Below are 26,665 nucleotides of genomic sequence, written 5' to 3'. Positions count from 1 at the left end.
TTTGTTTCTTTTAGAACTGATCATCCTATTCGGCTTGTTTTAGATAGAAAAGTGGATATGTTAACGAAAGGGGGAAGGCATCCACTTTTTGCAAAATATAAAGTAAGTATTGGAGGGGAATCTGATATTAGCATATCTCATTTTTCTATGTACATTTGGAGTTACAATTTCCTACTCTTTTGGCATTGCATTGATTCAGTTGGCAAAGTTCTTTCAATGAATGGAAGAGAAAATTGTTTCTAAGAAACTTTACATAGATGTCATGTGATTAATAGCAAGAAAGGACCCATAGGGTTTGAAGACATTTCATCCTTCTAGCCACCACTGGGCTCTAGGCTTCTTGGCTCTGTAGTGTATAGCAAGATCATCCAAGTAGGGTTATAATCTATTAAGCCAAAGGGCTAAGATTGAGTGCCCACTCTCCTTTTTTTGCCTAGTCTCAGGGGAAGATGAAGGCTTCATGAGGGCAGCATGAACTTGTCCAAAGCATTTATTGCAGTGATGATTGGTCATTCTCCAAGGGCCCCCCAATCCTGTGCTACATGCCCCATGGTAATAAATATGTCAGTATGCTAGATCTGTGTCTGAGACATGCAATAATAATCCCCAGGGGCAGCTAGGTGGTGCAGTGGATAGAGCATCAGCTCTGAAGTCAGGAGGACCTGAGTTCAAATAATCTGGTCTCTGACACTTAACGTTTCCTAGCTGTGTGACCCTGGGCAAGTCACTTAATCCTGAATGCTTCTGCAAAAATAAATAAATAAATGAAAATAATAATCCCTAGATTTATAGGTGGGATAAATATCTTCCTCTCTTTGTTCAACCAACTAGACACACATATTACTAGGATACAGATATGTATAATATGCAATGTAAATGAATATATATGCATATGTATAATATGCAAAATTTATGAATAATAGAATATGAATATGTAAAAAGATGGCAAGTATATGTAAGATATCTATATATAGGCCAGATATAATGAAATATGGAAATTAGTTGAAGAATAAGATTATGTATATCTCTGAAGATAGAGGAAACCAGCTGTTGCTATAAATAAAAAAATGGCAAAAGAAAAATTATGTGATCCATCATTCCAAATTTTTACTGATCACTTCTTGTTGAATAATGGGTACTAAAAAGTTAAGTCCATAACCTGATCACATGGCAGTATCCAAAGACAATTTCCAAACATTAAGGTTCACCACCATGGACATGAATCACAATCTTGGGCCATAAAAGAGTTCAAAAAATCATGGACTTTTAAAAATGCATAATGAATATAATCTATAGTCTATTTCAAGGGTTTTCTACTTTGCCACAGCAGATGACTATGATAATTTGAAGCAATTTCCTCATAATTCTCCTAAGGTAGTGAGTTCCTGCTTTGCCCAGAACACCCTGTTAGGTACTGAATGAAAGACAAAGTTTAGGTAACACAGAGTACCCACTCTCATATGGGACACAAATGTAGATAACTATAATACACCATTTTACATGGTATAGTGTCTCTCTTATCTTGGCCCCTCTTCTTCACTTCATAAACCTTGGATATAAATGAGGAAAAAAATAGAGAAGAGGTGGAAAAAAAGTGATATGGGCAAAAGACAGAGGTGCAACAGTATCAGAGAAGGGGGGCAACATTTCAGTTAAATTTTAAAAGATGAATAGAAATTCAACAGTTAACAGAGTGGGAGGTGGAATGGATTTCAAGTACATAAAAATTTCAGCAATTTCTCAGGGATGTTGGAGAAAGGGATATTATTGAAGGACTTGAAATGGATGATATCAAAGGTCCCTTCCAAATCAGAGATTCTATCATTTTATGCTGTTCAATTAAGACACTTTTTGAAATCTTTGAAGGATTTAAAATTGTTTAATAATAAAAAATTTTAAATGATTGTAAAGTATTATTATTAAAAGTATAAGCTTAAAGACATTAGTGATTCTTCATCAAAATGAATTTAAAAAAAAATAAGAGGTACACACATTTAGATATAAAACCATCTTGACCATTGAGGTAACATATTGGGAAGGGTATAAATGTAACATTGACTGCTCCATAAGAAGAAAGATATACTAAAAGAAAAAGAACCACCCAAAGTTGATGTAAAAAATGAGAAAAACACAAGACTGAGAGTGAGAAAACATGTGTTCTAATTCTAGCTATACCATTAACTAGTTAAAATACCTTAACCAAGTTACTTCCCTTCCCTTATTTCTTCATCTATATAATGAAGGAATTGGATTAGGAAATCCCCTCCAACTTTGACATGTAATAATATGGTTCTATGCATCTAGGGAGTCTCTGTCAATTAACAACCAAAAAACAGGCTATTAGCACAAGCTAATACCTCATTATTATACAGATACCCACATCCCAAGAAGTATATTTTGTCTTTGGTTAATATCCCCCAAAGAAAGGCTGTCCTGGAGCTTAGGTCTTTGATATAAATTACAGAATGAATCTGAAAAATGCTTATCATTTTATTATAGGTAGGATTCATGAACAATGGGAGGATCAAGGCTATGGATGTTAAGTGTTATATCAATGGAGGATATACTCTGGATGACTCTGAAATGGTAAGTAAAAAAATTTTTTTTAAAGAGCAACTTCATTAGTGGATATCTTCAACATAAAGAAGATCCAACTCACTTCCAGCTGATCAATGATGAACAGAAACAACTACACCCAGAGAAGGAACACTGGGAAGTGAATGTAAATTGTTAGCACTATTGTCTATCTACCCAGGTTACTTATACCTTCGGAATCTAATACTTAACATGCAACAAGAAAATTGGATTTACACACATATATTGTATCTAGGTTATACTGTAATACATGTAAAATATATGGGATTGCCTGTCATCTAGGGGAGGGAGTAGAGGGAGGGAGGGGGAAAATTTGGAAAAATGAATACAAGGGATAATGTTATTTTAAAAAATTTACTCATGCATATATACTGTCAAAAAATTAATAATTACAAAATTAATTTAAAAACCTGTCAATAAATAAATAAATAAATAAATGTTATCTAGCTGAAAAAAAAAAGAGCAACTTCATTGATTACAAAGTAGAATGTAAAAATTCTACATTGGTTGTAGTTGCAAAAATCAATCCTTCTTAAGCAGGCCCTTCAGTCTAGCAAATTAAATCACACATTTTAAGCTGAAATCAAAGGGCTAAGAAATTCAAGTCTCTGATTAATCTTAAAGAAAAAATGTTTTTACTAATAATCTTTAACATCACTTTTATTTTAGGTGATAGAATATCTTCTATTAAAACTGGAAAATGCTTATAAAATTAATAATCTCCGATTCTGGGGCCAACCCTGCAAAACCAACTTGCCATCCAATACAGCTTTTCGTGGATTTGGTTTCCCCCAGGGGGGATTGTTAATGGAGTCTTGTATCACAGCAGTGGCAGCCAAATGTGGCTTATCACCAGAAAAGGTAATAACCAAATAGTGACTAACAGAAGAATGGCATCAGTGTACACACACACACACAAACACACACACACACATACACACACAATTTCTTATAGTTCTATGGGTCACAAAATTGTTTCTTCACAAGATCCTTATGAAGTAGGTTCTCAGTGTTGGAGGCTCCACATATCTAAGTCCTCCCAGTTTTATTCAGTTTTAATCCAGAGCTTTCATTTCATCTGTGTAGGGAACTCTAGGTGAAAAAAACCTTCTCCCAAAGCAGATCAGTAACTTTTCTGCAACATACAGTCTAACAAGGTTGTCTGGGACACAAAAAGATTATGTGGCTTGCATAGTGTCACAAGATCAAAGATCATCCTTCGTCTGTCTGGAAGAGGACTTGAACTCCTCTTGCTCTCATTCCAAGGTCACTTCTCCATTCACTGACTACTCCTCTATCTATATAACTATTGTACACTTTAGAAAGTGATGAAATGCAGAGGAGAGATCAATTCGAGTGGGATGAGGGATTTAAGAAAGGAAAAATCCCAGTCAGCCATTGGGTGATAGGAAATGGGGTAGAAATCAGGAAAGTTTTCAAGGAGGAAGTGGCACCTGAACTAAAAGGAAAAGAAAGTTCTCAGTAAGCAGAGAAGATACTTAAATGGGGTTTTTCAAAACCACTGAAGTTTGACAGCAACTAATACATCTTTACTGTATTATTGGTAAAAGGGTGGAGAACCACTGAAAATAGACATAAGCAAAATAACCATATAGGCCAAATTATCTTTTGAAACAAATGGTATAAAATTGCACTAAACATTTGAGATCTTCATAATAAATTCAATAATTTCTCACATTTTTGCTCTTCTCTCTCTGTCTCTCTCTGTCTCTCTTCTCTCTGTCTGTCTGTCTGTCTGTCTCTCTCTCTCTCTCTCTCTCTCTCTCTCTCTCTCTCTCTCTCTCTCTCCTCTCTCCCTCTCCCTCTCTCTCTGTTTCTTTCTCTTTCTGTCTCTCTCTCTCTCTCTTTCTCTCTTTCTCTGTCTCTGTCCCTGTCTCTGTCTCTTTCTCTTCTCTCTCCTCTCTCTGCATGTGTGTCCCCCACCTACCCAATCATGAAATGCTACCCCTTCCATTACCAAATACATCTCTTACTACTACCTCATTTGTAACATTTCTGTAAAATTTGAAGTCACACTGTAGAGGAGGACTTTGAGTAAAATATAATAATATAATCAAAGCCCATCTGATTGAAACAGTACATTTCCCATGAGGAACCAGCCCACCTTCAAGGAGGTCTCTGATTAAAGTCCCTAGAACTGAAATCTCTTGTGATATATTTCCATGTTTTAAAAGATTTTATTATGGAGCCAGAAGAAATAAAGGAGTCAGAGAAAGCCCAGTCTCATCAAAAAAACGAGTGGGTACAGAATCTGGGAGTGCTGGCCAGTGCCTAAGCCTGTTTAGGACAGAAAGCTGATCTGATCCATCCTCAGGCTGTTAAGGCAAGGATGCTTGTAACATACACCTTGTGCTGGTTCCAAAAACTGGAGGAGGAACAGAACTCAGGAGTCCAAAGCCACATAGAAGGAGTAAGCAGTACTGAGTGCCAGAGTGAATGTGCCCAAAGCACAGATATCCAGTCTGTTGCCAAGATCAAAACAGAGGCAAGGAGAAATACAGAGAAAGAATGAGACAGCAAGAGATAGAGAGAAAGGGGGTGGAAGAAAGGGAGAGAGAAAGAAGGAGAAATAGAGAGAAGGAAAGAGAAAGGGAGGGGTAGAGGGAAAGGGAAGGGGAAATGAAAATAAAGATGACCACCTACTGAAAAAAGAATGGCAAAAAGCAGCAGAAACTGGTAGAAAGTATCTTTCTGATCTTTGGTCTGAACATATATAGGATAGACTTTACAATTCCCCCTTTACCTCCAAGCTTGAGTTTCCTTCCCCCCCCCCCCCAGGCTGGGGTTAAGTGACTTGCCCAGGGTCACACAGCTAGGAAGCATTAAGTGTCTGAGATCAGATTTGAACTCGGGTCCTCCTGAATTCAGGGCTGGTGCTCTATCCACTGCACCACGTAGCTGCCCCCAAGCTTGAGTTTCCAGGGATTTCTTCTTCCTCTATTTACTGTGCCTCATTTTCCTCATCTGTAAAATGTGATGAGATACCTCTAGTATCTACCTCATAGGGTTATTATGGGACTTAAATGAATACTGTATATAAAGAGCTTTTGTATACTTTTAGGGCATTAGTTCAATGGCATTCAGCCAAAAAAAAAAAAAATTTCAAAGAGGAAGCATGGCATGGCAAAAAGAGTACTCCACTTGGATAGTGCTGGATTTGGATTCAGGGGATCTGAATTTGAATTTTGCTTCAGACACTTCGTAATTAGGTGACAATGAACAATTCACCTGATTCCTGTTTGCCTCAGTTTACTTCTCTAGAAAGTAGAGATAAAAATAGCAAATACCTTCCAGGTTTGTTATGAGGACATGATAATAAAGCATTTTGCAGACTTTGAAGTGCTAGATAAATGCTTTGTTTAGTCGTTCTTTAGTCCTATTTAACCCTTTATGACCCTATTTGGGGTTTTCTTGGCAAAGAGAGTAAACAGTTTGCCATTTCTTTCTCTAGCTCATTTTACAGATGAGGAAACTGAGCCAAATAGGGTTAAGTGACTCGCCCAGAGTCACACAGGTAGTAAGTATCTGAAGCCACATTTGAATTCACAAAAATGTTTTTCCTGATTCTAGGCCTGGTGTTCTATGTATTGTATCACTCAGTTAACCCATATAAATACCAGATATTATTATTACTAATAAAAGGAAAGCTAGTAGATATCATTAATTACCAATCTATGTATCTACTTTTTCATGTCTATAAAATGTTATGCTCTCTATATAAATTGGGTATGTTTTTTAATGGAAAAAAAGAGAACATAACTGACAGGCTTTTAAAAAACTGACCAGGCCTTCAAGGTCACCCAACTGACTTAAAGAATGCAAAAAAATGTGATCTTCTTTGAGAGATAATGCTGTAATTTCCCAAGAGAGGAGCTAGAATTGAAACAAGGTGTTAGCTAAAATGGTGGTGAAGCTTCCAATTTCTTTCTTGGATCTCAGTGGGACTTCAGTCTTCTGCTTAAAATGTAATAATCTCACAGAGCATGATAGCCATATTTAGCTGGAATTAAGAATTATCTATATCACTATTCATCTTCAGTAAAATAAATTACTAAGTGACAACAAATAGAAGACTCAGTATGCATCTATGGATCTATAGGGGAAAAGGAGAGGGTATATCCATACCTGGTGAATGCCAATGAAAGGCATACATCTGACTTCTCCAAAGGTCACTTATTATTGAAAATAGGATGTGGAGCCCATTACTAGCTCTGCATTAACATGGCCTCAGATTCAATCTTGAAAACTTTTCAGTGATGAATATACTCTACAACTTTTTTGTTTTTCTGCAATTCTTTACTCCCTGTCTCTTAAAACCAAATTTTAAAGGGAAGGCCTAGGACATAATTTAGGTGGATGAATTTCAAGTCCTTGGCACACATTATTCCAATAACTCCATATCTGAGAATGTCACCATTTGTAGGTTGTCATTGCCAGAACAAAAGGCTAAATCAATGGAGCAGCAAGGGAAGTTAATGTTATCAAAGAATTCATTCTTTGTCAAGAAGATTTAAATGGCCCTTAGACTATGACAGGGCATACTTATTATAGTTTCAAGTTCAAATACCATAACTATAGTAAGAAAGAAAAGAAGTCACTGAGTCTCTTAATCTTTCTCCCCACAGTTCCATGTCATTCCTCACTACTCTCCATTTCCATTGAAAAGGGAATCATGATACCACTTTGATGTGATAAGAAATTTACTTTTTGAAACCTATATGCATATACTTATAGTCATTCACTCATTTATTCATCCAGAGCATTTTGTACACACTCACAAAATATCGTGTGGATTTTTATTTTATTACCATAAAAAATCCAAGATTTCATTAGTGTGGGCACTCCCTTCACTAACAGACTGCAACTCTTCCATATTATGTCTTTGTAAAAGGCAGAAGTTAGATTTTCCAGATCACTTCATTTTGCACCTGCAATTCTGCCTGGTTTCAATTCCATGGAACAAAATACTTTCACGCTGAGTCCAGCTTCCTTTTGTATGTTGTCTTCTTCCTCAGATTGTAAGCTCCTTGAGAATAGGACTTTCTATTTCTTATTTGTATCCCCAGCACTTAGCACAGTGCTGGTACATGCTTAGTAAATGTTTATTATATTAAATTGAAAAAAGAAATAATCACATTATGACCAGCCTTCTGACTTAAATGGTCTAGTCCAATTTTGAGAAACATGAAGTCCATCACCAATCCCACACAAAAAGCCCTTCCAGTTTTAGTAAGACCAATCAGGGCTGGTACATTATTGACCCAATCTTCAAAATATTCCAGGTCACTTCAACATTAATTGAAGTAAAGGTGCTGTGGAGGTAGAAAGGGCAATTAAACCATAATCTGAAATTTTTTAACCTGAGACAAGTACACACCTCAGGACAATTAGCACAAAAGTGTCCTCAACTGAGTAAGGAAATAAGATACCATTTAGTGTGTGGAAAACAGGGGCCTCAGGAGGCTACTGCTGAGAAAGCAAGAGGTGGAATCAGAAAAAGGAAGTTCATCCCAGGCTTTCGTCTAGAAGCTTTCTATTTTAGTCAGTAATTCTTGCTAACTAGATGCTAAGCTCTGCTTTTTTTCTATGCTGTTAAAAGACATAAATATCCCTGGCATCTTCTAAATTGAGCACCCTAGGATAAAACCCCAATCATACAATTTTAGTTACAGTTTGAAGTTGCATGATAAGGAATATCATAGCCTTCAAAAAGTTAATAATCTAGTTGGGAAACTATCCCAGTCTGAATTTTTTACTTTTTCTCTCTCTATAAAGTACTTAACACAATTGATTGATTTGATGTGATCAGTTTCTATTTCAATGGTATATGTTAATCTAGTTTTACCACATTTCAGATTCGGGAGAAAAACATGTACAAACGAGTAGATAAAACAATCTATAAGCAAGCATACAGTCCTGACAAGCTGATAAGATGTTGGAATGAGTGTCTGAACAAATCTTCCTACCACAGCAGGAAAGCAGAAGTGGAAAATTTTAATTCAAAGAATTACTGGAAAAAGAAAGGCATTGCCATTGTTCCCATGAAGTTTTCAGTCGGTTTTGGTATGACAACTTACCATCAGGTAGGCAATTACTACTGATGTTGTCAATGAGAGAAAAAAGACATCAAGGCTGTATAAAAGGATGGGACATATTGTAGTCATTCTGAATGAATGAGTATCAGTAGCATGGTAGAAGTATTACACATGGATTCAGAGGACCAGGGTTCAAATCCTAGCCCTGCTGTTTACTAGCTATATGTTCTCAGGCAGACCACATAACATTTCTGGAACTCCATTACTCTCCAGTACAAATATTGGAGTAACTGAGCTCTGAGACATCATCTAGCTCCTATGATGAGTGGGGGAATTACTCATGCACAGTTGCAGGCCATGCTCCTCAGGATACTTTATCTATTTCCTGTGTCTCAAGACTGTTAAAACTGAATTTTTATTCTGGTTTTTTCTTGCTGGTTATCCCTACCCCCAAATCCAAATCTACAAAGCTGCTCTGCCTTTGCCTAGAGAAGGTTTAGAATTAAAACTGTTCACAAAAACCATTGTTGACCATCCAACCTAGAATCATACAGATAGAATCCCCTCTTTGCTGGGGGAAGAGGATGGATTTTATTATAGTTAATAGGTCAGACCTATAATTCTCTTTGCTTCACTTCTTCATCTATAAAATGATCTGGGAAAAAATGTCAAAGCAATCCAGTATCTTTGTTAAGAAAACCCCAAATGAGTTCATGAAGAGTCGGAAATGATTGAGCAACAACACACTACTGGCCAGCACATTTATATTATAAAATGGGAAACTGAGGCATAAGAAGGTTCAGTATTCATGCAAGATACAGCGAGTCAGTAACTGAGCTGGCATGAGAAGTTGCATGTCCTGATTACCAAGGCCATTAGTATATCCTGTGCCTATCTATAGAGTCATCTCATTTTTCTGATTCAAATCTTAATAATTTATTTAAGGTTACATGTCAACTTTTCTTCCTATTACACGAGCCCACACAAAATAAACAAGGATTTTAAGTTGCTATTTGAGAAGTTTCAAGAGTCCCTACATACTTCCAAATTTATATCCCTAAGAATAATAAGATTAGTATTGGAACTTGTGCTATTTCAGGCCAGGGAATGGCCATGACTCATCAATCACACTAAAATGCTGACTCTGCAAAGTCAGGTTGGGAAGCACCTCCATTCTTGGAGGCTCTTGGCAGAAAATCAAGACTATTATTAGTCTGTACAAGTATTAACTTGTCAGAATCTCAGCAGAACTGCCTCCTTGCCTCTCTAAATCCTGGCTTAAAGAAAGCCCAGATGCTTCTCCTCCCTCCCTTACCCCCAACCAAACAGCAAAAGGCAACATTTTTCAGCTGATTAAAGCCCATGTTAACAATCATTGCAGTACCATAGGTGTGAATGAAGCTAAAAATGGAATGATAAGTAAGGATTGTGTCTGTCTAAAAGATGCAAAGCTTTCACTTTCCTTTTTCTATTATTAGTAGATCATAGATTTAGAGACTATCTATCCAAGTTCCCTCAATTTACACATGAGGCCATTGAGAGCTGGAAAAGTTAAGTGACTTTCCTAGATGATGACAGAAGTGATGTATGAATCCAAGTCCTCTGATTCTAGATCCAGTAATCTTTGCCACTAAACTGCTGTTTCTTCTCTCCCTAATGTGCTTCCTTTCATTGTCCATGGTTGAAGACTTTGACTTCTTCCATGTTTAATGTCAAACTTTACTTTGATTAAATAACCAGCTTTTGGAATGTTTGTTTTTCTAGGCAGCTGCACTGGTTCATATATACACAGATGGATCTGTCCTGGTCTCTCATGGAGGAAATGAGCTGGGGCAAGGTATTCACACCAAAATGTTACAGGTAAAAAAAAAAAAAAAAATCCTAGAAGCCTCATGTTATAAATGTCAACTACCATGTTGTTATTTGTGCCTTTACTTTTTAGCTTCATTTTTTTTCTTTCATGTTTGTTAACTTTTCATTAAATATGACTTTCTATTTTTAGTTTTTGGCTTCTTGAAAGTTGCTGCAAATGATTTCTCATATATCAAATATAATAGCTTCAAATATAAAGGTAGACAGATGTGATGTTTATGTAAAAATAAGCCTGAAATGCAAGTGAAGCTATTAATTCAAGTAAGAATACTTATCAAACATTTCTTGAACTCAGATTTTCTTGACTTCAGGGCTGGTGCTCTATCCATGTAGCATCCAGCTGCTTCTCTTTTCTATACATCTATCCCAAACCTCTTTCCAGTCTTTCAACATAAAATGCCTACTGCATATTTCAAAACATAGTGTCAAAATCAACACGTCCAAAACAGAACTCACTATCATTTCCCCAAAACCTTCCTATTATCAAGAATACCAATATCCTTCTATCACCCATATTCACAAAGTGTATATCCTCTTCATTCTCATTCACCTCACATGTACAACCAACTACTAAATCTTGTCATTTCTTTTTTTCTTTTAAATTTTTTTTTATTTTTCAAAATGCATGCAAAGGTTTTATTTTCTTTTCTAATTTTTTCTTTTATGATCTTATTTTTCTTGTGCAACAGATAAATGTATGCATATATTGGATTTAATATATATTTCTAACATATTTAACATATATTGGATTACTTAGAGGAGGAGAGGGGGGAAGGAAAGAAAAATTGGAACACAAGGTTTTGCAAGGGTCAATGCTGAAAAATTATCCAAGCATATGTTCTGAAAATAAAAAAGCTTTAATAAAATAAAATAATACATGCAAAGATAGTTTTCAACATTCACCCTTATAAAACCTTGTGTTCTAAATTTTTCTCCCTCCCTCCCCAATTGCTCCTTCTCTTAGACAGCAAGTAATCCAATATGGGTTAAGCATGTGCAATTCTTCTAAACATACTTCTACCTTTATCACGTAGCACAAATCTTGTCATTTCTATATCTGCAACATATCATGAATATTTCCCCTTCTCTCCTCTCATGCAGCTTCTCTTAGATCAGCTCCTCATTGCCTCTTGAATGGATTATTGAAAAAGACTTTTAATCTCCATGCCTCAAATCTCTCCTCAACCCAATCCATTCAGTTGTCAAAGTGATTTTCCTAAAGCATATGTCTCACAATTTTACAGCCTTTCTTGGATGGCCTTCTACAACCTTTAGCACCAAATAGAAACTCCTGCTTCTGGCATTTAAAGCTCTCCTAACCTGACTTTTTTTCTACCTTTCCAGCCTATTTTCCCATCATCATTCTCCATACATTCTATCACCCATCCATATTGGTTTACCAGCTATTTCTCACACAGGCTACTTCCATCTCCCATATCCAAGTCTTAATACTAATTATCTTCTATATCGATAATGCTTTTTTCATCTCTGCCATAGTTTACTTTGAGACTATGCCTAAATAAATAAACATAAGTATACAACATAATTATAAATAATATATAAAATCTACAGGAAGCCTTCACTTTTAACATATATTTTAACATATTTAACATGTATTAGGACTATATGCCATCTAGGGAAGAGGTGGGAAGGAGGGAAAAATTTGGAACATAAGGTTTTGCAAGGGTCAATGCTGAAAAATTACCCATGCATATGTTTTGTAAATAAAAAGCTTTAATAAAATAAAAAAGGAAGTCTTCCCTTAAATTTCCTTATTTAATACCTTCCTCTCCAAAAATATCTTCTATTTACTTTCTATGGTTCTTAGATAGACCCTATATGTGCACATGGTATCTAACTATAATTTCCTTGAAGTCACAAATTGTTTTGCCTTTCTCTTTGTATTCCTACCACCATGTACAGTGTCTGATACATAAATGCTTGTCAGTTTATTGAGGCATGATAGCATTATATAAATAATTTAATTAAATTGTTCTTTTTTATACTGACTATTCATCACAAATCTTACCCCTTGAAAATGTTTCTTTTCCTTATAGATTGCCAGCCGTGAATTAAAGATACCAATGTCATACATGCACTTCTGTGAAACAAATACAGCCACAGTGCCTAATACTATTGCTACTGCTGCATCCATTGGTTCTGAAGTCAATGGGAAGGCCGTGCAGGTTACAGCTATTACCATTTTTCCCTGTGCAATTATTCCTTGTCTGTAGCTTCCCTTTGGCTAAAGTTGGGTGTGTAGAGTGGCTTAAAAAGTCTAGAAGATTTGTTGTTAACCACAATAGCATGTAAAAAGTGGTTAGTACCAGTCCAAGAGTTGATATCTAAGAAAAACTGATTTCAAAACTTGGCAGAAACTCAGCTTAATGGATGAAAAAGCAAAGCAAAAAGGGAGAATTTAGTCCAAAAAAAGAAAAACTTAAAAGTGATATGATATCAGTGTTGAAGAGTTATCACAAAAAAGACTTGTCCTTAGCCCCAGAAGGCAAAATTAACAATAGTCATAAATTGCAAAGAGGCAATTTGAGACTTGAGATAAATGGAATGAGAGTCATACCATGTAATGTACATGGTCCCTTCTGGTGAATCAAATGGGGTCCAGTCCCATGCTAAGAGATATGTGTGACCAGTAGCCTTAGGCTGGTTAATTGACCAAGGGAAAGCAAGGCAGAATCAGGAATTTTTTTTCAAAAGTATCCTCATTGTCTCTTATAACAACTGAATATGTTGCTCTTCCTGAATCAATCACCAATTCTGTTTAATAAAGCTCTCTGTCATAGAGAGGAAGGGACTGTCTAGAAGCTGCTGACTTCTCATGTCCATTATGAACATACTACAACACAGGTGGCCCACCTAAAGGGGCCAGGGCACACAGACCGATCCCATGTGTGCTCCTTGGGATGACATGTCAGGAAAAATTTCCTTACCAAAAATGGAACCAACTCACCTAAGTGGTAGTGTGTTCCTTCAAAGGCCAGATGGTTACTCATTTGTCCTTTTACAGAGGGGATTTTTGCTCAGGGATTGCTACAATTAGATGGCTCTGAGATTCTGTGTCTTAAGATATTTTTCAGAATGAATGGAGAGAAGCAAAAACTTATGAGATCTACCATTGCCCAAGACTGAGCCCAGTAAAGAACCAACTCAAAGCATGTAGGAATTATGGGAATAAGCAAAAACTCATTCTATGGAATTTAGAACTTGCAGTGAATAAGAGAAAGAAGTCAATGATCAGGGTCCATTGGGCCTTCTTATTGGAACTGGTAACAACTGCCATATTTGGTATTACCACTTAATAACCAAAAGAAAACTTAATATGATCTTCATTCTTCATCTTATGTGTAGAGCAAATGCCTCCATCGGTGACTAAGGCCAGCAATAATAAGACATTGTTAATATTTTGGATATTAAGGATGGCAGGTATTGACATGACAGTAAGGTAGTTAGTGTAACTAAAATTACAGGGGAAATGGGATTAAATATAGGAAGGTTTGGTCTATGAGAAGTAGGAGTGGAATAGAAGGAGGTGAAAAAGTGCAGCCACAAAAATGAAGGGAATTGATGGCAAAAGCCTGAGGTTTCTCAAAGTAGAACCTGAAAACAAAAATGTAATGAAGGTATATTTGTAGAGGGATTAAGAAAGAAAAAAATGATAGTCTGGTATTGTGGATACCAGGAAAACCCTGGATCCAAATTCCCCCTGAAAAACCTTCTACCTGTCTGATCCTAAACAAGTCATTCTCTGTGTCTTGGTTTCTCCATTTGGAAAATAAGAATTTAATTCAATGACTTCCAAAGTCCTATCCAAATCTATGTTCCTATTTTTAAAAGTCCCTCATGTAACTAATTATACCCTCAAGTAAATATGAAATAAGTTTAACTAATTTTTCATTCAAAATTAAATGAATTAATGTTTTTTCCAATATGATTTCCCCATCTTTATCATCATAAGAATGCCTGTCAGATTCTCTTGAAACGCCTTGAGCCCATCATAAAGAAAAATCCTGAAGGCACTTGGGAAGAGTGGGTAAGTGCTCTATCCCAATTTACTTCTGAGAAAAAGAAATAAATCCAGAAAGACTATAATAAATTGCTGTTTACTTAGACAGGTGGGTTTAATACAGGGTGAAGACAACTGTTCTACTATCAGAAATGCTGGGTGCTTTATTCTCTTTTCACAGCTGGGCTCTAAGTGGAAGGATTGAATAGACTGTCCCCAATAAAGCATTCATCTGTACACATCTGAGAAAGGGAAGAACTCAGAAGAGAACATAAACAAAATAAATACATTTACAAACTTACTCATCTAATATGCTTTAATTTTTTGGACTTAATATTATTTTTTTCCAGGTATATGTAAAGATAGTTTTCAGTGTTCATTTTGATATGATTTTGAGTTCCAAATTTTTCTCCTTTTTCCTTTTATTGCTCCTTTACTTCTAGCAATCAGTGTGTATACACATTATATACACATATATATACATTAGACACACACATATATACACATTATACACACACAAAAAAAAAATCAATGTAACATGGTTTAATAAAAAGGAAAGCTGAAATCAAAATAAAAGTTGGTTGTCTGGGTAAAGAGAGGCAAAAGGATTAATTAATGTTGAATTATATATCAATGAAAATAACTGATATCTTAGTGTTACTCATAATGTGATATCTAATTTTATCAGAACAAACATTGTCCTCCCAAGAACTCTCCACCCAAGCCATAATCAGCTTGTGAATTATATGTGCCAAGCTTAGTCTCTACTCTACTTAATCTCCAAAACTCAGACTTCTTAAATTATGTAAGTCAGAGTAGAAAAGAAATTTTACAATGGCTTCTCTCTTACTCATAGCAAAGGCCCAATAGGAATATAATATATATTTAGATAGATAAGTAGAATGGCTATATGCATATATCTTTGTATATGCATATATATTCATGCATACAATCATTTATTATATATGCATATATACATATTTGTTTATGACATATATGTGTCTATTTATTGAGAGTTTCCAACCCCTGAGGAAGTTGGGGGAGAGGGCATCAGAAGAAAGTCAAAGGATAACTGAGGTAACTCATGAGATCTCTGCCTTATACTTCTGAGCACTAGCTAATCACCATTTCTAAAATTGCTTCTCTAGGAAAATATACTCTGAGACATGATTTTAGACATTAGGAAAATGTTGCTGTCTTTCCCCAACTTCAAAAGAAAAGCTACTGGTCAGATGGCAAAAAGGGGAATCTCATATTTTATTCTAAATAGCACATAGGACAAGAAGATGAACACAAGACATTTTATGACAAAAGCTATTTTATGGATTGCAATGGGCTTAGAACATCTGATACATAGATGTCTATGGTCATCTGGTCACCTAATTACAGTTCTATGAGTGAATGGATAAATGAATGAGTGTATTAAAAACACCTATTAAGCCCTTACTAAGAATTGAGCACAGTATTAAACTCTGGTGATATAAATACAAAAATGAGACAGTCTTTAATCTCAAGAAGTTTACATTCTAATGATGAAACAACACATATAAATGTGTAATAACCAGGGAGGGTTATTTTGGTTTAAAAATCAGAGAGTTGTAATTTTATTTGGGTTTTTTTTAGATACATATGTCTAATTATATGTCCTAAAAAAACAAGCTATATGTTACAAAAATGTTATTTCTGATACAAATATGTATGAAAAATTAAATTAACAATAAAAAATAAAATTTACCAATGCCAAAAAAGACAAAGACAGAGAGAGACAGAGCCAGAGAAAGATGGAGATGAGGGGAGAGAAACAGAGACTGAGACGGGGGAGAAGGGGAGAGACACAGAGACAGAAACAGATGGAGGCGGAGATGGAGATGGAGATGGGGAGATGAAGGAGAGGGAAAGAGGAAGAGACAGAGACAGAGAGAGACCAAGAGATGGAGAGGCGAGGAAGAGGAAGAGAGAGAGAGAGAGAGAGAGAGAGAGAGAGAGAGAGAGAGAGAGAGAGAGAGAGAGAGAGAGAGAGAGAGAAAACAAAGAGAAAGTGAGAAAAAGAAAGCAAGCCACAATATTGATGAGTGGAGCCACTAAGGGCTAGACTGATACCCTTTCCAGGAGCAATGGCAATATTGCTTTGAGAATTATTCCAGGGCTGGTTAAGGGATAGAGAGATCAGGGAGAAGGCATGCAAAATGGCCAGGTATGAAGTGTGACTGGGGATAGCTAGCGATTGTGGGCCATGAGAGGTACACATCAATCAGAGCAGCACAGACCCCAGAGCAGGAGCTTCAGAATAAAAAAAAATTAAGTACCTACCAGCTTCATCTGGTCTGGAGGGGACCTCCCACGTTCAGTGACTTTCCATATTCCCAAGTAGAGAGTCATGCACACCTTGGGCTTTGGGCTTTGCAAGTTTTTATGCTTTCTCAATCAGAAGTTTATCTTGAATAAATATGCTCATTTTGCAGGTCGCAGCAGCATTTGAAAAAAGAATCAGCCTTTCAGCTACAGGATATTTTAGGTAAAATAAGTTTTCTCTCTTTTTTTGTAAATTTCAGGACTGTGCTTTAACTATAGCATTTGAAGAATTAGCCTATGTCAGCAGTTCTCAAAAGTTTTGGTGGTCTTGGAATCCCTTCGCACTTTTAAAAATTATTTAGGATCCAGAAGAGCTTTTGTTTATTTGGGTTATATCTATCAATATTTGCCATATTAGAAATTAATATTGATAATTTTGAAAATGTTTCTCATTAACTCATTTTAAAATAACAATTGTAAACCCATTACGTTAACTCAAGTAATATTTTATGAAAAATAATTATTTTATATTTTCCCCAAAGAATAAAAAAATTTTAAACATTTTAATTTTTTCCCAACCAAAAAATGAGGAAAATACTGTTTTTACATATTTTTTGAAAACCTCTTTAATATTTGGCTTAACAGAAGATAGCTGGATTCTTGTATCTACTTTTCAATGTGTTATGATATTTCATTTGGCTGAGCTATATGAAGAAAATATGGCCTTACACAGATATGTAATTGAAAAAGGGAGGAGTGTTTTCATAAGCAAATAATGTCTTAATATGATGAAAAAAAATTAGATCTTGAAGACCACCTGAAAAATCCTCAAGAGTTCAAGAAGCACATTTTGAGAATTGCTGATCAGCAAGAAACTCTTAAAATTTGATGGTTTAGTAGAAAGAGGACATAATTTATTAGTCAAAAGATGAGGACCTAGATTTAGATCCTCAAGATAAGTTCCTAGGTAACAAAAGGCTTGCCAATTGTCAGTGCGGTAAAATTACCCATGCATATATCTTGTAAATAAAAAGCTATAATTTAAAAAAAAAAAAAAAAAAAAAAGATAAGTTCCTAGGTTTAGGTGCTCAATATGTCAGGCTAGCTTCTAGAATCTAGTTTAATTTCCTCATCTATTACAGAGTTCTTATAAGTCTCAGATAGGACATATGTTAAAAATTTAAATATATAAAATACGTAAAAAATATTTAAATCAGAAAGTGGTAGATTTGGATCTTGGGTTTCAATTTTTTCTCTGCCATTTAATACAATGATTTCAGTAAGTAATTTCAACTCCTTGGGATTTCATATGTAAAAGCTAGATAATCTTTAAAGTTTCTTCTAGATCTAAATCTATAGATTTATAAAATGTTATGTAAGTGAAAACTATTATAAATGATCCCTGGTTGGCTTAGAAATGAGTCCTGTAAAAAATAAAGATTGACATAGTCATAAAACTACATTAGGCAAGAAACAGCTATATCACAATATTAGATTATTTCACTGCATTTTTATTGCAAGTATAATTTTTCTAAGTAATAAGAAGATAGGATATTTATTAATAACTTATTAACATGCTCAAGGTCACAAGATTTTTAAAAATATTTTTTTCCAATTACAGGTAAAAATAATTTTATTTCATTTTTCAATTTTGAGTTCTAAATTCTCTCCCACACTTTCCTCTCTCTCCCTCACTAAGAAAGCAAGAAATTTGATAAAGGTTATAAATGGGCAGTCATGAAAAACATATTTCCATGCTTGACATGTATCACATGATTATTTAGCAGAAACTTGAAGCCATTTCTTCTGACTTCAGAGTTATTTATAATATAATATCATATATACTATAATAATATAATACAATAACTTCTAGAGTTATTTCCATTATTTCTGAACCTCAGATTCTTCATCCATAATATAGGAATAATAATATTTATACTTCCTATGTTCACAGCATTATTATGAGAAAATTATGTTGTAGATCCTAAAGTGATGTGTAAATTAGGGATAACAAAAGGGAAAGTTTAGGTCTCTAAGTTAAACACAGTTAAAGCCTAAACCGATCCAACATCAGGCTAAAGGATATCTGATACTGTGAGATGATGATCTGATTCACAAGTAGAGTGCTCAGATTTTACTTCTAAATTTATTTTATGCCTTTCATAAAGTGTAAATGCTATTGCTGAATATGTAGGAGCATTAAAAATATATAAAATAAAGGATATCTAAAATAACACCATCACTCAAATGATCCACTCAATCTTACTTGATATTTACAGTAACAATGGAGCTCCCAATAAGTATTTATTGTGACTTCTGTATACCAGGCACTGTGCTTGACTCTGGAATATACAGACAAAAATGAAACAATCCTTGATATCAAGGAACTTACATTCTATCAAAGGAGATAACTTATATACAATACATATATATAGAATAAATAAATACAAAATAGATATAAAAGAATTAGGGAGAGAAATCACTACCATCTGGTAAATAACAACAAAAAACAAAAAAGAAGTATAATTTTAATACCTAAGAAGCTTGGCTCTGGGGAAGAGTTAAGAAAGCAAACTCCTCTCCCTTCTTTGTAAAGGTCAAGTGACTTTGGATATTGAAAACTGTCAATATGCTGCAAGATTCAGTTGATTTGTTAATCTTATTAATTTTTTTTCTCTTTCTTTTTTTTTTATTATTATTAAGGATTTATTATATGTGAGGGTGGGGAGAATTTATAGCCCTGAGTTGTAAATGAAAGTTATGTCAAAAAATGTATCAAAAAGGCTTAAAAAATAAAAAACAAGATCAAGTTATTCTCATTCTAAAGCTAATGTTGCCGGTTTTATTACTTTCACCAGAGGCTATAAAGCGAACATGGACTGGGAGAAAGGGGAAGGAGACCCATTTCCATACTACGTTGAAGGAGCTGCCTGTTCTGAAGTTGAAATTGACTGCCTGACAGGAGCTCATAAGGTTACTAAAGCTTTCACAAATGATAAAATTTTGTTTCCTTTGATTGTATTAAAAGCTTTCTCTCTTTTATTGAATTGATTCATAGTTTATAAGTTACTAAATAATAAATGTCCATTTCTTCCCTATACTTGCACAGATGCCCCCAAAATTAAAATTTTATTTTATACTATAGTCTTTACTGTTTGGGAGAAAAAAATTAAACATCAATTGTGCAACTGTTTGGGAGAAAAAAAATTAAACATCAATTGTGCATATTTTACTGTAGGAAACCAAAAACAGATTTCCCCACAACTACTCCATTTCCAAAGAAACAAGAAATATTTTAAAAACTGGTATTTCCCTCACTATTGGCCTATTAAAAAATTCAAACTAGATACCTCAGAGACTTCTATTAAGTGTGTGTACATTTGTTTTTTGAGAGATGGTTGTTAAACATTTACCAGCACATCTCTGACTACAACAATGTAAATGAAAATAACAATGGCCAAGAAGCTTGACCCTTTTCCAGAGGTCCAGGACTGTGGGTATCTAATATTATATGTATCTAATTTTAAAGAATAGATAAGGGACTTAGTAAATGATCTTAAGAAAGCATTCTGAAATGATATTTATGAAGAGATCCTTTCCAAAGACCCCTGTGGGGAAATTTTTGTTCAAAAATAAAAAAATAAAGATTGGCAAACGTTTTGGTTTAGATAAACAGTTAGGCCCCTTCAAATACCACAAATTAGTATTACTCAGAAAAATATTAAGTGAAAAAAATTATTTTTTCACAGGAACAATGTTTTAAATAGGAAATTAGCTAACCAAGATTTCAGTTCAGTTTTCTAACTTTACCATGACATTTAGCTCTGGGCCATTAACAATACTGTTACAAAACAAAGCTGGCTATTGGTAGTCATAAGTGAGGTACGTACTTTAAGGTTCTGTGATTTCTTTGATGTAAAAAGTCCCTCCACTGATGCAGATCACAATCCCTTCATTATTTTGAGAGTTGCTATAACCAAACATTCATCACCCTGTGGCCAAGCCAGGTGAGCCCCTACAAATCCAGGGAGGCGGGTACTTAGACAAGAGACATATCAGAACTTTTTCTTACTGTTGGAGACTACCAGAGTTTATTCCCACTAGCATAGGTATCAAGAACCCAGCTTTCTCTCTGCACCACCATATAGCATCAGAGCTGGACTTTAACAGGGATTATCAATATTTAGCAACAAAAAATTCATATTTCATAATTCACAAACCTATAATACTAGTTAAGATTTTGTAATAGAATATGCTATTTCAGAAGTCACACAGGTTCCACTGTTACCCAGACAAAGTCCAGAAAACAAAAGAAAGGTCCCTAGGACATTGGTTGGACAGATTTATAGAAGGCAATTATAGAATTGTGGCAGATTTATAGAAGAATATGGATGAGAGTTACACAGGCTGGGCAGCCGTGAATGAGATGTGACCTGTACTAGGGAAAGGAGCACCCATGTTAATGAGCTCACAAATTCATGGCAGTCTACCAGATGCTCTTATTTGTTCTTGTACAGCATATTACAGTGTGCTATAGAAAATTACAGAAAACTAAATTATAACTTATGCCAAGGTTATCTTGAACCAACTTCTTTCAGAAAGAAATGTTCAAATGAAACATACCTTCTTCTTCCTCTTGGCAGAGGATGTTACACATATCATCAGGTATCATCCTTGTATTGCTTGTTTTTACTTCATTTTTTTCTTTATTATAAAGAAAAAGTGTGGTCAGAGAAAGAGATGGTATTTAGAAGTGAAAATTATATAATTATATAATTTATATAAATTATATAAAAATGAAAAGTGTCCAGAAATAATCTTTTTTAAAAAAGAAAAAAGTTCCATACTGAGGATATTAAAGCATTTTTTGAGTATTTCTGTATTTGTTGGATCTGTAATTTCATCAATGGGGAGACAACTTCTAACTGTACAGATTATAATTCATCCATACCTTTTCATCCTGTGTAACTCTTATCTATGTTTTCCCATAAACTAACCAGAAAAAGTCTACCCAATGTGCTATGGGCCTTCCTTAAGAATCTAGAGTCTGTTTTCCAGCGATGGATCACTGCTCGCATTGGGTGACAGACTTTTAATAACATCCTTTATACAGTATGATAATACAGTCTATTCGCACCCACCATATATCTTTCCATTGTCCTTTTAATGAACTACAACCTTCATTATTATGAAACTGTGATATTCTATGACTTAGTCATATAAGATCACCAGAAGAAAATCTACATTAAAAATATAGGCCTTTATTTCAAAGAAAAGCTTCAGATCGTTTAAAAGTAGTTTCTAAAAGCAATCCAACTTTTCCTTTCCAACAGTTCAACTCTAGACTCAGTTCATTGTTCACCCACAGTACTTACCCAAGATATAGATATTACTCAAGTACCTCTATGATTTGTGCAAGCAGTCGCATATTATAATCTTTACAATAGGAATTCTTCATCTAGTTTTCCCTAGAACATAGTTAGGTTGAACTTTTAAAAATTATTATCAATCTCATTTTAGAAGAATCAGCAACAAACTTTAGATCATCTGCAAAGAAGAACATTTGAAAGACTTCATTTTTCTATTGGGAATCTTTCTTCCATTTGGACTCTTGTGTTATATATACATCTTCTCTGACAGCAGCAAACACATTTGGCAAGCTGTTTTATAACTCACTTAGTCATAGGGTCATTGAACAAGGTTATCTTTATTATCCCATCTCTTAAAAAATCTTACGTGATTTGGTTATTTGCATTGGAGATATTGTTGGAGAAAAGCTTTTAAGGCATTATTTTTTCTACTGAATCAACTACTTTTTCATAGACAATAAGCAATAAATTGAGTGGGATTTTATATTCTTGGCATTTTTAATCAATTGCAGGATTGAGAAAATATGTCTAAGAAAATGTGGTCTGCTACAAAATTTATTTGTGAAAAACTGCCTACTCCTTCCTTGTACGTTCATTAAGGATGACCTCAGTGCATGTGCAGATTATTCTCAAAGACTTTGTAGCAATATGAAAGCAGGCATATGGATGAATAGTTTGGAGTATTTTCTCAAACTCTGGGGGGAATTGATCGGTGCTCTTCCTCTTCAAAATATCTTATAATCAATTCCTTCAGAATTGCACTGCTGATAGCAGCACAAGCCTATTCTGTGAGCTCTTGTTTTCCTTAATGCCATTCCAACTTTCTCTGGCAACATATCAGGGACAAAGTCTCAATGTAATGGTTCTACTTTCATTGACGTAGAAAAGTTTGTTTAAGATAATTTGACCTGCCTTTTCTAATTTTCATCTCTTGGTCATCTTCCTTCCAAGTTTTTCCTTAAATGCCCTAGGGATATTCTGGCTTTGTAGAGACTTTGCTAAGTTTTTCATAAATTAGCTTTTCTTCCTATTATTTCCTACTGTTTTATGAGGCAGTACTACTCACAATTTTTCATCATGTATCTCCATGAGATTTTACAAGTTAGTTCATATTTTTAGCCAGTTATTTTCTAAGCAGTCATCCCTCCTTCCCTCTCTCTCTTTTCCTCCCTTCTTCTTTCTCTCTCTCTTCCTCTCTCCCTCCCTCTCTTCTCCTCTCCTCTCCTCTCTCTTTCACTCTCTCTCTCTCTCTCTCTCCTTGGCAAAGAGATCAAGTTATTGGCTGAGATAAATTAGGAGCTCTTTCAATCTCTTCACTAGATTATTAGTTTATATAAGTTTAATTTTTTTTAAATCATAATTTGTCGATGTCTGTTCTATTATTGGATTAACATATTTTCAATATCAGTAGCTTATTTTAGTCATGTTAGAATTGTTTTGATTGGGTGCCATAGCTCATTTTATTATTTCTTCAAATTTGCTATTCTTTGCTCCAAAAAGTTGGTGGTCTATATACAAATTCATCTCACAATTTAGGTTCCAGTCTTTCCTGAATCCCCTAGCTGAAGGTGATTTCTCCTTTCTACTTTGTATCATATTTGTAAGTCTTATTCCCTCTTATTTTCTCTATTAAACTGCAAACTCTTTGAGGCCTGAGATTGTTGTTTTCTCATTTTGTATTTTCACATATACTAGTAATTTAATATTTGAATTAGTTATATAGGGGGCAGCTAGGTGGCACAGTGGATAGAACACCAGCCCTGAATTCAGGAGGAACTGAGTTTAAATCTGGTCTCAGACACTTAACACTTCCTAGTTGTGTGACCCTGGGCAAGTCACTAAACCCCAGCCTCAGGGGGGAAAAAAATGAATTAGTTACATAATAATATTGAATTAGTGACAGGATCAGTAATCTTACCTTTTTCATGTATACATAGTGATAGTTGCTAAGGTTTTCAAGGTGGCCTACCTCCCTTCTCCCCCAATAAAGGAGGTCAATATGTACTCATAGGTTTAATTTTAGTTTCAATAGAATTCAATCCCTTAGATGTGGCTACTTTGCTAGACTATTCAAGGAGGAACAAATGCATATTCATTATATAAATACTATTGTCTGATTTTCTATAGTTATCCCAGGATAATTAGGCACATATTATACATCACCCTGATATTTTGATAATGAAGAGAGTGTGAATAGACTAAAAAACACACACACACAAAAAAAAGAGAATCATATAAGAGTATCAGTATAAAAGATGTCATCACAGAAGTGTCTAACTGGAAAGGTAAGGGATAAGTGATGGACAGCCTACATTCTCTACAGTAATCCACACAATGAGAGAATGCAAAGAGGGCCCCAAAGTCATTAATGGAATCCCTTTGTGGCAAATTAATAGGAGGACATGAATAGGAGTGGTCCTACACAGTACCAGATGTGTAGGTATGGCAGCTGAGGTGACCAATAAATAAGGTATGGTCCCTCTCTATATGGACTTTAGACTCTTCTAGGAAGCTTATGATATAGTAATGATGCAAATCTGACTGTATTATTAATAAAGTTCCAGTTTTTAAAACTCATTTTGGGAATAAGCTATGTCTCCTTGTAGGAGGCTAGAGTAGTAAATCCAAATAATGGAGATTTTCATTTCTTTTTATTGATAGAATAACTGAGCATTTATTAAACACTTATTATATGCCAGGCATTATGCTAAATGCTGGGGACACAAAAACAAGAAACAGTAAAGTAGAATATCTTTAAGGCATGGCTCTAGGAAGAAGGGGAGTTCTTTCAAAGAAAAGTATCTTTTAAAATGCAATATTTTTAAGTATAACTTTTTTTTTCCCCTAGAACATAAGAACTGACATTGTCTTGGATGCAAGTTGCAGCATAAATCCAGCCATAGATATAGGACAGGTAGGTACCAATGTATTAAAATCTGTAAGTTATCTTAAAAGTATTTGTTGCTATGACTGTGCTCTCAAAATATTATTTAAAAAATAAATCTTAAAATTGTCCCTTTGCAGATTGAAGGTGCATTCATTCAAGGCTTGGGACTTTATACACTAGAAGAATTGAAATATTCTCCTGAAGGAGTATTGCTTTGTCAAGGGCCTGATGAATACAAAATTCCTACAGTTACAGACATCCCAGAGGAATTTCATGTTTCCTTATTGACATCATCACAGAACCCAATGGCAATCTATTCATCTAAAGTAAGTATCTGTGACGTGATCTTTTTTTTCTCTTAAATAGTTTTTTATTTTTTCTAATTACAGATGAAGCTAATTTTTAGCATTCATTTTTTTAAAATTCCATATTTTTCTCTCCTCCCAAAATAATTTGATATGTTACATATGTGAATCATGAAAAATATATTTCCCTATTAGTCATATTTTGAAAGAAGAAGCAAAACAAACTATGAAAAAATAAAGTGAAATAATATGCTTCAATCTGCTTTCAGACTTCATCAGTTCTTTCTCTGGATGTGGCTAGTTATTTGCTACCATGAATCTTTTTTAATTGTCTTAGATCAGTGTATTACTAAGAAGATCTAAGTATCAGAGTTGGTCATCATACAATATTGCAATTACTGTGTACAATGTTTTCCTGCTTGCAGTAAGCACTGATGACATGCTCTTAAAAAGCAATGGAAATAGTCTCTTGTAGCTAACATAGTGTAGGGATGATAGAGGCCAAAATAGAATATATAGAGAATATTGGAGCTGCCATCTTAGAAAGCATCTATCCCAATTTACTCTTTTTTACAGACTATCTATCAAACTAAGACCAAACTGGGTAACTGATATGAACCTAATCAGTGTCATAACCATAATACTAGAGTCTCCAAGGTTCCCCAATTCCATAAAAAGCACTGTTTTCATAAATAATCTTCAAAGGCTGATCAGAAGCCCTTGCTACTTCTCATAGGGTATTGAGTAAAGAGGGCTCTTCAGGTTTTTCTCCAAAATGTATAAACTCATGATGATTCCTAGGAAAGTAAAAGAAAGGTTTAAGATCTGCAATGTGCAGATGGCAAATTAGGTTACAATGAACCCTCATTCAGAGCAAAAGCTATATTTAGGATTTTGGGGGCGGGAAAAAGGCTGTAACAGGACTCTAGAATAGGATATATATGAGGCCCCTTTCTTTACAAATCCAAAAGTATTTAGCAGTACATGAAATCACAAAAATCTAGTCTTTTGTAAATATTTTCTCCCTTTCAGTTTATCAATTTTTTTTCTATACATGGGATACTAATAAAGGTTCTAAAAGGAAGGATTATACCTTTAAATTCTTAAGGAATCTAGTATATTAGAAATCTTTGCAAGGCAGAAAACATGAATTAAATGGTCAACTGAAACTCAAGAGCCTGGTTATTCTGTGCATACTATAAAATCTAGGATCATAGACCTGGAGCTGGCAGTGTCCCCTAAAGGTCATCTAGAACAATTTTTCTTTT

At 34.7% G+C, this 26,665-nt stretch overlaps 1 protein-coding gene across 1 annotated transcript in view; it reads left to right on the top strand.

Moving 5' to 3' along the window:
* Window positions 1-26,665, top strand: part of LOC141561885 (aldehyde oxidase 2-like) — a 76,195-nt gene that overhangs the window by 30,937 nt on the left and 18,593 nt on the right. Inside the window, exons 15-25 of the mRNA XM_074301970.1 lie at window positions 15-102; window positions 2,500-2,586; window positions 3,265-3,456; window positions 8,472-8,699; window positions 10,416-10,511; window positions 12,581-12,709; window positions 14,497-14,571; window positions 17,007-17,059; window positions 19,695-19,809; window positions 25,054-25,119; window positions 25,230-25,418. Of these exons, the coding sequence (XP_074158071.1) occupies window positions 15-102; window positions 2,500-2,586; window positions 3,265-3,456; window positions 8,472-8,699; window positions 10,416-10,511; window positions 12,581-12,709; window positions 14,497-14,571; window positions 17,007-17,059; window positions 19,695-19,809; window positions 25,054-25,119; window positions 25,230-25,418 (1,318 nt within the window). The remainder of the gene's footprint in view (window positions 1-14; window positions 103-2,499; window positions 2,587-3,264; window positions 3,457-8,471; window positions 8,700-10,415; window positions 10,512-12,580; window positions 12,710-14,496; window positions 14,572-17,006; window positions 17,060-19,694; window positions 19,810-25,053; window positions 25,120-25,229; window positions 25,419-26,665) is intronic.

The sequence above is a fragment of the Sminthopsis crassicaudata genome, chromosome 3 (assembly GCF_048593235.1).
Source record: "Sminthopsis crassicaudata isolate SCR6 chromosome 3, ASM4859323v1, whole genome shotgun sequence".
NCBI lineage: Eukaryota > Metazoa > Chordata > Mammalia > Dasyuromorphia > Dasyuridae > Sminthopsis > Sminthopsis crassicaudata.
Note: the sequence above shows the minus strand (reverse complement) of the source record. Positions and strands in the feature narration are given on the sequence as shown.